The 14,025-nt window shown below is 43.4% G+C and overlaps 1 protein-coding gene across 1 annotated transcript in view; it reads right to left on the bottom strand.

Moving 5' to 3' along the window:
- Positions 1-13,273, bottom strand: part of FRAS1 (Fraser extracellular matrix complex subunit 1) — a 115,490-nt gene extending 102,217 nt beyond the window's left edge. Inside the window, exons 1-9 of the mRNA XM_026090116.1 lie at positions 13,211-13,273; positions 12,551-12,658; positions 10,596-10,688; positions 9,050-9,209; positions 7,987-8,120; positions 5,144-5,227; positions 4,404-4,505; positions 4,108-4,299; positions 10-99 (exon numbers count right to left, since the gene is read on the bottom strand). Coding sequence (XP_025945901.1) covers positions 10-99; positions 4,108-4,299; positions 4,404-4,505; positions 5,144-5,227; positions 7,987-8,120; positions 9,050-9,209; positions 10,596-10,688; positions 12,551-12,658; positions 13,211-13,273 — 1,026 coding nt within the window. The remainder of the gene's footprint in view (positions 1-9; positions 100-4,107; positions 4,300-4,403; positions 4,506-5,143; positions 5,228-7,986; positions 8,121-9,049; positions 9,210-10,595; positions 10,689-12,550; positions 12,659-13,210) is intronic.
- Between the last annotated feature and the right edge of the window lie 752 nt (positions 13,274-14,025).

The following is a 14,025-nucleotide window of genomic DNA, read 5'->3' as shown; positions in this document are numbered from 1 at the left end:
GATACTCACATCTTTGGTATGTTCTCTGTAAATACAGTAACTATTACTTGAAATACATTCAGGACAGCATTTCCCATCTAAGTGAATTAATTCTTCACCCTGTGAAGAGAAAGATTGCACAAGTTCAGATGGAATCGACACCGCTGAAATGCTGTGGAATGCAGAGACAGAACCGCTCTTGCCCTGGAATGCAATCTTCGATATCTAATTTCACTTTATCTCCTCCGTATCCTACTTCATCTCTATATGTACAGCCTAAAAAATGTGCTTAATGAACACTGTAGTTGCAGAACAAATCTCAGGAAAGGTCAGGGAATTCAGTGATAAGGCCCTTGCTTCATTCCTAAATCCTGCAGAGAAAGAACCCTCTGAAATAGTCCACTGAAAATACAGAGAACAGGAATGTTATTTTTACTGTGAATTTCCAGGACTTTTTTGGCCACCATCACCATGTCAATGCATAGAAGCTTACCTTCATTTTCAACATTCTACTTTTTCCTAAGACAAAAGGCCAAAAACGTTCATGACAGATTTCAAAGCACATACTCTATTTATCCCAGAGGGAAAAAGCCTGTTCTTTGCTACAACTCCACAGAATTTACTGAAATTACTTTGGTCTGAAGATAAGAATTTATAGCAGGGGAAGGGAATGAAGTGCCTTGATTTGTGACAAATTTTTGTGCCTAAGCAGAAGCTGAATATTTATGAGAAAGGGAGACTGTGTCTTAAGGAGCCAACAAACAGCTCAAAAAGCAACACCTTCAACGTCTCAACAAGATTCTCACGCATGCTAAACACAGGCAAGAAAACACCACAATAACAAAAGTTACAAATGAATGACTTAATTAGATATTTTGGTGCCCTGAGTACTGGTTAAATCTTTCCCATTAAATGTCAGTGTTGACACCCATTCCAAATCTCTCTGGGCATTATCTCTCTAATTTTACAACCAGGGCGATTACTTATTTACCACAAAGCAGAGAAGTCATGTTTCTTAACTGTCTGCAAGGGGCCCATATACCCAATGAAGTCTCAGAGCTTTTATTGGTTTCCATTTCAGCACATGGCTACCTTCTTTTGGGGGCTCACAAAATTCAGCTGAGCACCATGTTAACCCAGTCGCTCTGCTGATTTTCACCACCCGGGCATCTGTTCCAATACAGTCACTCCAGGATAATTTTTGCCATTCCACTTTAGCACATCTAGCAGTTTGTACATGTAAACCATTTTATACCTATACAGTGCAGTAACATCCCTAGCTGCTGTTAATTTAGCTAAGGCAGAACAGCTAACCCAGGCCACACCTGGGCAACTCTCCTACATTTCTGGGAATGGGTAAGAGAGCAGAGATCATACGGTTTTTACTCACCTAGGACCACACACAGCCTAAATCTTTCTCTGTTGGTTCTATACATTTTTGCTACTTAAATCATTACTTCAAAATGCCATTGGCTGTGGTTGATCTCATGTCACTGCTCTGTACTGGAAACTCTCCCATTGCCATCCCTGCCCACATCCCCACCCACACACATAAACACACACACTACAGGAAAACTGAGAATAGCTGGCCATGGAACATGGTTCTCCTGGTCAGGAGAAACTGCGACCGCACTGCTCTGCCAAGACTCAGAAGAGGGAGCGACTATGCGAGATAACCAGGCCACTCGGGGCTGTGCTGTAGAGAGATTATTTATTCATCACGCTCCAGGTTGCAAATGTTGAAAGGCAGTGATGGGCTGGGAGGCAGGAACGGGAAAAAACAGTTTATGCAAGCGTCTCTCATGCTCGTACACATCTACATCCACATGCACCATCCACAACTCCCAACTTCCTAGCTCCGCTGCATCAACATATCAGCATAACTCCTGCAGGCTGCTGCCTGTCTGTTAGTCACACAGCATCCTGCAATATCTGTTTTACTGACCCTGCAGTCGCTGGGCTCGACAGGGCTGTATGGAAAGCAGGCAACCAAGGCACCATCACGGGCCTGCTCAGGTTGGCTGTGGCGGCCCCTCCGCGCACCCATGACCCATCCTCCTCAGAGTCATACCTGAACGGTCTCACTAGGGTGCTTTCTTGGCAGGGGTTTGGGGAAGTGGGCCAGCAGGACTACGCAATGCTCTGGCAGTTTGAGTAGTTTTGGTTGCGCACATCCACTTCAACATCCGTAACTATCCCAAGCCTGCCACATAACTTCCATTCCTAGCTCATTAGTAACCTGCCGAAAATGGGTTTTTTGAAGATTAGCTCAGAATCACCACAGACACTTTCATTCTGCAGTTGCTGGACAGGTTTGTTTGAAAGGGTTTAAAAGCTAAGCCTTTGCCCTATCCTCATGTAATACTGCTATACTGTGTCAAGCTGCCCAGGATTTGCAGTTTAAATCTGTGGCCTCATTACACTTTAAACACGACGATGTGACCAGAAAATTAATAGTGCCTTAATGAAGAGATGAATCCAAACGCTTCTAGCTTCATCTCAGCTCTGATTTATTGATGCAGGTGCCTACAAACAAGACCTGCAACTCAAAGAGAAAAGAGAAGGGAAAGAGGAAATTTATATGCTTTTTGAGTAAATATTTTATTGCATTAAATTAATGTGCACCTTGTGCTGTTGAGCTAAACTATGACTGCAACTGTCTTGAGGAAGCCAGTTTATCCTGAGGGAAGCCATGCAGGATTATAAAACCTTGGGCAAATATCTTTTATCGAGTGCTTTTCTCCTGCTGTCCTCCCAGTAATCACATTTCATTGAATTCAGAATAGCAGCCGCTCATACCCTGAGAAATAATATCACTGGTTTAGATGCTCAGGCTTCGAACTGGCTGGTTACCTTTGACAGCCCAAGTTTGAAAAAAAACTGCACGAGTGATAGAGCTGCTTTCAAAYCCCACTGTTTTTAACCCTACATATAAACATCTTCAGCTGTTGTCCTGTAAAATATTCCCAGCTTTTCTGAATAATGGATTCCTCATCAGAACCCAAGGCATGAACATGAATATGAAATCATTTTCCCTGAGCCATGACAGCACACCATCATCATTAGTGTAAATGATCTAATTTACAGCCATAAGCATGCAAGAAGCTGACTGAAACAGATGCAAGTGCACAAGATTTTATGACAGTCATGACCTCCATCCGGCAAAATCTCTCCATGCAGTTTAAGATTATATGATCATCAGCAGTACTACACCCAGTGACAAGAGTTTGGGTCTCACGCTCAATGCATTTTTGTTATTTAGAAGGCGCAACCTCAGATGAACTAGCATACACTTTTATTCCTACATACATCACCTCTGCATGATGTATCATTTGCGATTGTGCATGTGGATTCTAACTTTCTGGAACAGCCATTAAAGCTATCTAATCCAGTGAAGTGGTTACGTGCAGCATGCAGATTTTGGCTGGAATTCAGGCGCAACACAAGGGTGCTGGTACACGAGATTTATCACGCAGGCAGAGTCACCAGAAAAGCACTGTCAGTGAGAGAGAAACCTCAGAAAGCTACAATTCCTTCCCTTCTCTTCACTGACTCTGTGGAGTAGTTGCGATAAAGCAGATATTAGCCTATTGATTAAAACAGACGCAGTGACAAACAACACAGAAGTTTTGTCCCACTGCAAAAAGGCAATCCAAACTAATTGTTAAGTACAGCAAAAAAGTCCCATATTCATTATAGAGCAACTACAACGTAACCTGTCTGGGGATTTTATTTTGGAGTAAACCGCACTGGGAATAAAATGCCTCACCAGTTTCACTTCCATGCTCAGAATGGCATGGAAAAAACTGAGCAAAGTCGAACACTGCCTTCCACAACAGTGCGGAAGCAGTGTGGGAGGCAATCCAAATTAAATTAGTAAGTGACACTCACTGGCTTTCTTCATAATGCAAGCCTGCTGGGCAGCCAACCTTGCATGGGAAAATCCAAAGCTTACTCCTGTTTTCTGTGAAGTGCTTTCAAGGCAATTGTACAAAACAAGCCACTAGAGAAGAGCAGGTTCTTTGAGTGTCTCAAGACATCAGTCAAGAAAGGAGAAACAAAAAAGGGGGGGGATAGGGGCATCACAGGACTTGAGGGATATGTTTTGAAAGGGAAAACCTTTCTTACCTTGGCACACTCCACTTTGGCACACTCTGCTTTCTGGCAGGTGACTTGCCCTCCATCACACATGCAGAAGTTACAGCGAGTACTATTCCACATCTCACTGTGGTACCTGATGGTGCCATCATAGAAGCAGTTTCCCCTGGCAGAGACACACTCCTCACAGCACTTCCCAGAACGCTGCACTTTGTTCTCCCCCTAAAAAACATCAATGACTGTTGAGCAGGACTCTCTGAACCCTTTCACAGGGGCAGAGCGACACATGCAGCCAGGATTATCAGAGCTGAATGATTTTTAACTACCTTCTCACATGTAATCGAGTCACACGTCTCTCTTAGACATCTGACTTCCCCTCGGTGACATGCACATGTAGTACAGGCATTTTTTTTCCACTGTTCGCCATGCTGTTCAAAAAGAACATGAGAGATGTATACAATTGTTAAACACCCTTCACAGATACCCAAATTATCTCCAGAAATCTGGGCTTCCTATTGAACATAATTGTTTCTTCTGCACATCTGTATGCAACAGCAAACTCTTCTTAAAAAATGCTTATAACTGCATGCTCAGCAACACAAAGAAAAAATATGGGGTCTGGATGACAGAAGTATGCATTTCTCATCAATTGCTAGCTAGTGACATTGGTGAGGCCCTAACTGATATTACTAGCAAAAAATAATCATTAACAGTAAACCCCACATACACACACATTCATTAAATAATTCATTAAATTAATTCCAGGTGATACAATGAAAGCTATGAACACTTTGACCTTTGTCAATGCTTTTTGCTTTCCTCCTTCAAAAAAGCATGAAAAGAAAGTGACTAATCTGCTTCATCCCGCAAACTTCCTTTCTGTTTGCCAGCAAGTTCTTATCTAGTCTTAATTTCTTTCAACTCTTCTGGCTTTCCAGAAAGAAAAAATCAACTGTCGTACTAAGCTATCAGTGCTGGCAGAAAGTCAGATGCTGTGGAGAAGGGAAAGAGAGATGTGCCAGAACCTGTGAACAGCTGGCTTTTGGTGTGGCTGATCAAAGGTTACCTGGTACACTCTTCCTGATACTGAGCAGGGTTTTGGAACACATTCTGGGCAGCATTTTCCAGGAGACATCACCAGAACTTCATCCTAAATAGAAAGCAGGAGAGACAAATAGAATAAGAGTAGGAATAGTTAACATGGGGCTCAGCATCACTGCCTGAAATTCCAGGCATTCTACATCTGTGTGATAACCCACAGTCATGCAAGACTTGGTTTTGGCTCCAGTATCTGGGGCCATCTTTTCACTAGGAGATCAATGTGGAAGGCTAGAAACAAAGACATTCCCTACACCTTTTTCTCTAGGCTTCTTTGGATGGCAATCAAGGCCCAGATATACAGACACAGATAAAGACGCACACCACAGAGAAAAAAAATATATACACACATATATTCAGATATACAGAGAACAGATACATAAAGCTACAAAGAGACGCACACTAAAGCACAAGATTATGGAGAGAGAGATTCTTTGCTGGTACTGCCACATTTTCAGGCTTTGAATGTGTGATTTACGCTCACCATCTCAGGAGTGCTGTACACAGGCATTTGCACTGTTTAAGTTAAAACYGCTGTCTGTACAGGTGTTAAATTATGCTTAAAACTGGATTATTTTAGTTTAAACTTTTTCATGACTGATATCAGTTACACTGGGATAGCCTGGCAGTTCACAACAATATAGGAGTTCCTGCATGGCTCAGCTCCATTGGTCCAAAATGCGTGTGTAATTTAACTGCTACAATTTCACATACATCCATTGATTTGTAATGGGCATGGCATCATTCACCAACACCTCCCTCCAAGTGACTGCTTACTGGGCAGAGATAACTGGTGGCAAAACTCCCTAGAGACAAGCAAGCAGAGTGAGCAGAAACTGTCAGACATTCACTTAATTTTGCAGTGGAAGCAGCAAGCATGCTGGGCAGACTTGACAAGCTTGCATGTTCAGAGAAAGCATATCCACAGAAAGCACATTCTTCACTCCTGGCCTTTTTCATGCTATCTTGGCACTGAGCTAAAAGCAAGGACTTGCCCTGCCCCTCAATTCCTCTTCTCCTATGGTCAACATATTCGGGTGCCCTCCTGCAACAAGCATGTTTGAACTTGTGTCCCCTCAGCATCCAGGAAAGGGCACACTTATTTGAAAACTGTAAGATGAGTTTAATACTGGTTGTCACCATGTTGGGAGAAGTTATTTATTGGCTTTTGTCAGGGACTGGAGTTAGAAGAGACAAGAATAAAGGCACATGCAAAACGATGACAGGTACGATCAAGCAGAACTCCTGCATGTACTGCCAATGCCCCTTCCAGTGGGCACCTTGTTAGGAAGTGTCTGGAGCACCATCATAATTAGCTTGCTGCTGCATTAACTTGGATGTTTTCAGGCAATTATTCTCACATACATCACAGCAACAACAAAGTCATTTCCATTTCCACAAATTAAATCCCAGTGATTAGCTGATTAAACATTAGTGCAATCAGTCAGCAGGCAACATGGGTGCACTTGGAGCAGTATACTAATTGAGTAGCTTAGGACAAAGCAATACGTGATTAGTATGCAGAGTAACAGGTGAGCTTTCCTTCAAACAAAAAAAAAAACTGCGTTAATTACACAACCATCTAGTCTCGTAATAGAAAGCTGGGTAAGCATCAGCAAGAAAAAAGGTTTATGACTAGTGCTTTTGTTTTACTGAGCGCTGCAGGGCAGTCAGGCTGAGCCAGAGCACACGTTTCAAGGGAACTAGAGTTCTCGATTCACCACTGGAGTAAGTTTAGTAGATAAAGGTATTGGAGAAACTGCAGTTTCATGACATAAAGTCAAAGCCAAAAAGAGGAACTCCCAAGAGGCCAGATCCTGCATTTCAGAGATGTCATTGGCATGGTATGCTGCTGAAGACAAGAATGCTGAGGAGCCCAAGAAAGCTGGTACGATAGGCCCAATGAAAAGAAATCCAAAGAGCATAGTCACACCCTCAAGCATTTCTGGTTTGTACTATAATAAAGAGAATTTAAAGAATCTAGTCACTTGTATAGAGTGTAGAGTATTGTACACAGTCTGCTTTCTTTACTAACCACTGTGTTAACACTGTATATAATCCTGTTGTGTTTTGGCTGGGTTTATCACAGTACAAGTGCTAGAAATTCATCATTACTGTCCACAGCAAAGACCTTTGAGACAGAAATGTCCCAGTTCTCTCATTTGAGCTAGAAAAGTGAGTCACTACTTGAGCTTGGGTGAGTTAACTACTGATTTTACTGATCTGCAGACCTCTTCTGAAACACAAGCACATGTAAGGAATAGTGCTCTGGGACTTTTTTTCCAGCTGAAACTGTCTTTTATTTTTAAAGCCTTTTTAATCAAAAGGGGAATTTCATAAGCCTTTGACTATTTTCAACCGCATTTCTACAGTTCTGGTAAACAAAATAAACAAGAACTGCAAACAAAGCAGCTGAAACCAAAAGTTGAAGTTTGTGAAGACAAATCCCCATTAAAACCCTTGTTCTTTCATTCCTTCCCCCAGAGAAATAAAAACACTTCCTGATCAACTCTGCATCATTATTTTAGTACAAAACCAAAATCACAGTTCCTCTAGATAATACTTTTGCCTAGTTAGCCAGCAAATTCATGATAAGAGTAAAATGGTGGGGAGAGAATGTGTTGGGAAAGAGACAGACGGCACTTGTGTATACTGACAGATTTATCTATCATTCCATATTTCCAGAAATCAAAACTCCCTTTTCCAAATCACCACTTTCCACACAGGAGATCTGCCTGCTAGTTTGTACATCTTGCCAAGGAAAAGAAAACAGCCAAGAATAATGTCCCCCGAAGGCTGATGGGTCCTGACCTGACTGCACAGCACAGGCTGGCAGGAAGCCACGAAGCACTGAGTCACACCATCCCTGCAGATGCATTTGGAGCACTGACCGAGATGCCAGTCTTCTCCATCCCGGAACAAGTGGCCATCAAAGGAGCACGACTCTAAGAGACATTTAAGACATTGGGTAATTCCCTTTTCACATGTCCTTTAATCCCTTTCCACTACCCATTCCCCATCATCGCAAGCATACATGTTGCTCCCAAGGGGATACCGGGTTCTGCATGGGCTTGCTGCACAATGCACTGTGTTCGCTGGCCCAGTCCCTGCAGCTTCTCACTCGCTGCAACAATTTCACACTGTTAAAGTCTGTCGCGTGTTAGCAGGTGCAGCTGTTGCATACAGAAAGGAACTACTGCAATATGGGGATATTTTGTTCCTCAGTACTTTGGGGAAAGAAAAGGGAATGTATATCAAGAGTCTTTATTCATGAATATGCCTATGGCACAAAGATATCTTTGAAAACAAGCCAGAGTGATTAGAATAATTAAAACAGATTTCAAAACAGAATTCAATTAATTAAAACAGAATTCAAAATCCTGGTTTCTCAAAGTAGCAAATAATTATAACAATTCCAACAGTTTTCAAGGGCTTTAGACTCGAGAATTAAGAGCTCTGGATGTACTGCTCCCACTGGATTTGAATGAGAAGAAGTATCCAACAGTTCAGGCATTTTGGGAACTTGCAGTATTAATCTGCAAGGGCCAAGAGCACCCTCACTATACAGGAAATATCTGCATTCTTTTCCCTAACTCATAGTCTCAAAAACAAGGACAGAGCATTAGGCACATCTGTTCACTGCTGAAAGTTTATCACTTGCTTTTGGCCTATGGGTGAAGCCCTTAGGAATGTAACTACAGTAACAGGACAGAAAGAGAATTAAGAGACACACTTGATCTAGGTGTTTTCCCAACAGAATTGAGCAAGAAAAGAAAACTTTCCAAATTTGGGGACTAAAAGGAGATTTCCAGCTAGTTACCTACTGCTCAGATCACTGAAGCCAGATGGTGTCCCATTCACACGCGATACTCACCGCCAGGGCCCCCACATTTGGGACAGCAGGCTCCCTGAGCAGTGTACTGCAGCTCCCCTCTTCCACAAGCGAGGGTTGGGCAGACCTTGGGGGTGCAGTTCACCTTCCCGTGGGCACAGGAGCACAGGACACATCCAGAGCTGGCCCACTGCGTGCCATGCTGCAATGAACAACAAAAAAGACACAGAAAACACACGCATGAATCTAACTGCTAAGGAGATCTGCAAATTACCTTCTCCTGGCTGAGCCACCCTATGCCAGTGTTTCACTTTCCTCTTCTGCAGGCCCAGCCAAGCCCTGTAGGTTGTAGTCCTTACTCCTGGCTGCACTGTTGCGGCAAAAAAGAAGCTAAAATCGGGACAGTAGCAAACTTAGAGATCAGCCTATTTTGCCTTCCTGCTGCAGGGGGGAAGCCAGCAACACCCCACCTCCGAAGTCCCAGTCTAACGGGTATGAGCACCGTCTCCATCGGGTGGAGTCTTTAGAGACATGCTTCAGCTATCCCTGCGTGTTTTCCATGGAACTGTTCAAAAGGAGCCCCAACGCACACCTGACCGCAACACTGAGCCCCATATAGTTAAGTACTTCACTGTGAGTAAAATCTTGTTAACTTTGCTGATTCATTAATGAAGTAACAACACTCCTGTCCTGAGGCAAGGTGAAAAAAATTTGGTCCCCAAAAGAAACATGTTGATGTATTGCAATGCTCTCCAACCAGTCCCTCCTAGTCCAGTCTCTTCTGTCTGGCTCATAACAGATTTGTGCCGGTCATGTCACCCCACTAAAACAGAGAGCTACAATCTCCATCTGAGGTGTAGAGGGTACCAGACATTCAAAAGTATTTGGCATTTCAGCAGGTTCCCCAAGATTTGGACCTGACTTGCTTCTTGTCATACAGAAAAGTCTGTAAGAGAACTGAGACCTAGACCCTGGGCTCACGGTTAGGACATACTTCTCCATTTGCCTATTGTTCAACATGTATCATTAACTACTACCCATGAACGTCCACATTTTCTTTCCCGTAGACACTTATTCTTACTATTTTGGCCTTTTGGGTCCCCTAGGTGAAATCACATCCTGTAATGTGCTTCTTGAATAATCCAGGGTTACAAAATATGTAATCCCAGGTCGCATGAGAGCAATCAATTTCTACCAGCACAGATTGCTGCTGATAGAAGAACCTTCTTTCAGGACAGCTGATGGGTCAAGTTCAATGTATTTTGCTTCTCCTAACATTACTATATTGTCTCAGACATCCACAGAAACAGCAAAGTGAATGAATGGATAGAAAACTTTCTCCCCTTAAGCCAAACAGGACACATGATTGCTCAGTGACACATTATCTTTTCACAAACCTTGCAGTCTAAACTCCCCAAATATTACATTATCTGATAGTGACAGAATATAGCTGAGATGGAAACAGTGACAATGAATGATCCTTTTTCCTCATGTCAGCTAAGCAGCCTTCACTGACATGAAGCAAACAGTCAGAGAGCTAAAAACTGGAAAGGAATGCCCCTGCTGAGGAACACAACAGAGCACTCACGCTACGGATCTGTCCTTCGTGCTGGCAAAATCCTTCAGCTCGGGAAGCACACTCGGGGCAGCACTTGTTGGGGGCTATTTGGAGCACTTCTCCCTAGACAGATACAAGAATCCAATAAGCAGTGCACATGAAATAGGAAGCTTAACCTGAAGGGACAGACAGGGGACTTTCAATGTCACATCTTTGGGAGGCTGAATACAAAATTAAATGTTTCATTTAGATTAAGCCATTAAACCTCATTCAACTGTGAAGTTGGTAGGAGGGGAAACTGTTCTGGTTTTTTGTTCTTAATTCACACAAGAGAAATAGTTTTCACTGTGTTTCCATCTACCTAATATACTCCTTTTTTCAGTCTGCCTACGTACGAAGAATATACACACACATTGCACTAGGTTTTATATGCAAATGTTTAAACCACCACTTGTTATGCTTTTTGGAGAGACTGCCAGTTTCTGCTTATGTCTTGTTGCTGTAAACAAGATATGCAATGTTTGCAGAAATCTCACAATAAGCACATAAGAAATAAACCACAGAGCCTCTGACCTCATTGATCTGTGATTGGTTTATGCTTGAAGGATGATCAGATTTTTTTCTTCAGAGACCCTCGATAATTCTTCTCAACATTAAAGTGGCCAAACCTTTTTGAAATACTAAATTATTGGTCTTGATGATTTCCCATGTCAAAGAGTTGCACAGTTTTGTTTTACACTATGCAAATCTTTTTCTCTTTATAAGCCTTATAGCTGCTACCTTTTCATTTTCATTTAACCACACTGTTTTTTAATGAATGACAATATCTTCTCTAGCCCACTCACTATTAGCTGTCCGATGACAGCACTCTTTTTTTCTCTCTCCTCTTTAGCGCAAAAAGTCCTAATATTCTGGTTGTCCTTTAATCAATACACAGTCTTAATAAAGGAGAAAAATAGTAAGGAGCAAAAATTATTTCACTGTTAATGCTGTCATACTGGAAAACATTTTAATCTGCTTCATAAAGCTATATAATTATTGTATTGACAGTCCCTCTTTAAAACACTAATTTTCATTGTCATTCATGTGCACTACCCCAGTAATCCAGATGCTAATGCAACACCACGTCTGTGGCCAATTAGCTACAACCATTAATGAAGGCTCTGACAGAGAAAGATAAACAAGAAACAATGAAAGCTTAACAAGCACCACAAGGCACAAGAAACTAAAAGACAGACGATCTCAGCTCTGTTGCTGTTCATCAGAGTGGAAAGCGTCCATCTGCTTGTTTGACAGGGACCTGGCTCCATGTTCAAATGAAGGGTGATTAGAAGCTGGGCTCATGCTGGGAGGTCCAAACCCAGCTCAGGGTCTTCCTCAGGGACCAGACTGCCCTTGGAGCACAGGCAGCCTGCAAGCCATTCCAGCACCAAGCTCTGGTTGTAGCGCAGGCAAGGAGACAAAGGCTTCACACGCTGCGCTTCGCCTGTGGTTTTATTCCATGGGCTGGCATCAATGAAGTGAAAGGGCACAGGGACCATGCCTGACCTGGGCAGTCACACACACTCTGGGAGACAAAGTGCGATTTCACTGGTCCCTTTTGCTTCCCCCAAATCCCGCTGCGAATCAGACCCTCAGGTTCAAAGGGAGCTGCACAGAGGAAGCCGAGCACAGAACGCTGACGTAGTGGCGTAGAGATACGCAACCAGCTCACCTCTGCCAGTTCCACCGGGGAAACTCCTCATGCTGCATCCTCTTCTTGTGAGCTTTGCCTCCACAGGGACTGTAGAACCATCCACCCCAACTGCCCGTGCCATACTTTTACATGTCACACACTGGGTGTGTTCCAACACAAGCATTTTGACAAGCCCATAATTATTCCAAGGGTTAAAGGATGGGGAAAGCAGGGAACTCCAGAGTGACCTGACATTTCTCCCACTATACAGAACAGACCAGTAGGCGTTTGGGCAGTTTCAGCCCCTTACCTTCTGAAAGTCACACAGAGGGCGTTTGCAGACAGTAGGTTCACAGGTGACAATATTGCTATGGCAACTGCAGTCTTGGCAAGAATCTGGCTTCCAAATTGTGTTGTTCTGCAAACAAACATAAGTTTTAAATTAGACCCATTTTCTATACACAAGTTTAGACTGTCCAAACTGCAGCTGCTGCTATGAGCACGGCTTGTACTAAGGCACCTGAGCCAGCTTTGAGGCCATCCCACACCTGGATACGCAGCTGTGGCAGCAAACAGCACTGTGTGAGAATACAGGTAAATACTGACACCCTTGACACCCAATGAGCTCCCAGCTGTTGAACGCAATATTCAAAACTTTGAGCCTGCAGGAACATGGAAAGCAAAAGTTCTCGCATCAAAAGCACAAAAGAAACTGTGCTCATTACTTCAGGCTGTGAGATGGAAGAAAAGGTCTAAAGAATGTACAATACAATTAAACTGGTATAGTCAAAAAAAAAAGCTGAATGCATGGCCAGGTATAAACAGGCTCTGTGCAATCACTTTTGTTTCTAAATGTCATGGAGGGAACTCTGACTAAGCAGACAGTCCAGCAGATTTGGAAATGGCTGTCGTCATCACTCAATCAGTGCAGTCAACTGGAAACCCACAGCTAATTTGCAAGTGTTTTCACCACCTCTTCTTGACCCCTTTCCATTCCTTCAGCACTGAGGTCATGATCCGACGCCACCACCATGCTTTCATAAGCCAGCTCAGACCTCATCCAGTTGCTTGGACAGGTGCCAGACTAGGACTTTTCCTTGCCTCCTGCCAGTTTCTCCAAGGCCTGAGCATTCACCTGGGACTCTTTACTTTTGGCAGGATTTTTGCAAAACAAAACCTTCCTTCTCTTTACTCCTGAACACTGACTTCCAGCCATGCTGACAGCAAACAGCATCAGAAGCATCCCAGAAAAGCAGCCAAGCCTGCCTGCTGTACTTCTTGCTCTGCCTGCCATCCCTCTTCCTATCAAAATGGGCATGATGAACAAAAAACTGCTCTGAGCACCAGGGAAGCTTCACACATGCCCTGTGCCAGTGTCTGCTGAGGGCGACCACTGCCACAGCCAAACGTATAATACGCAGAGAAAATGGCAGTGTGTCCTGGCACCAGGTCAGTATGAACAGTCTCTCTGACAGAGCCTGGGGATTCTTCGAGGAGATGACAGCCTCCAAAACAGAAGGCTCGCACCGCCGACACCCCCCAAAGCATGGTGCGGATAAATAGAGAGTGAAATGCAATGCATACAGGGATGTCAGGCAGTGCTAGCCAATACAATCACTGTATTATGAGCAAGGGGTATGCCAGGAGCAGGACACAGCTGGGCTGGATCAGCTGCTGGGTCAGATTTGCCTGGAAAGATGATTCAGCCTAGCAAAACATCTAAGCTTAGTAACTGAGCACAAAAAGACGATCTCCCACTAACGCTGCGTTGCCTTGCTTTGAGCA

This window comes from Apteryx rowi, unplaced genomic scaffold (genome assembly GCF_003343035.1).
Source record: "Apteryx rowi isolate R43461 unplaced genomic scaffold, aptRow1 scaffold_85, whole genome shotgun sequence".
NCBI classification, from domain to species: Eukaryota; Metazoa; Chordata; class Aves; order Apterygiformes; family Apterygidae; genus Apteryx; species Apteryx rowi.
Note: the sequence above shows the minus strand (reverse complement) of the source record. Positions and strands in the feature narration are given on the sequence as shown.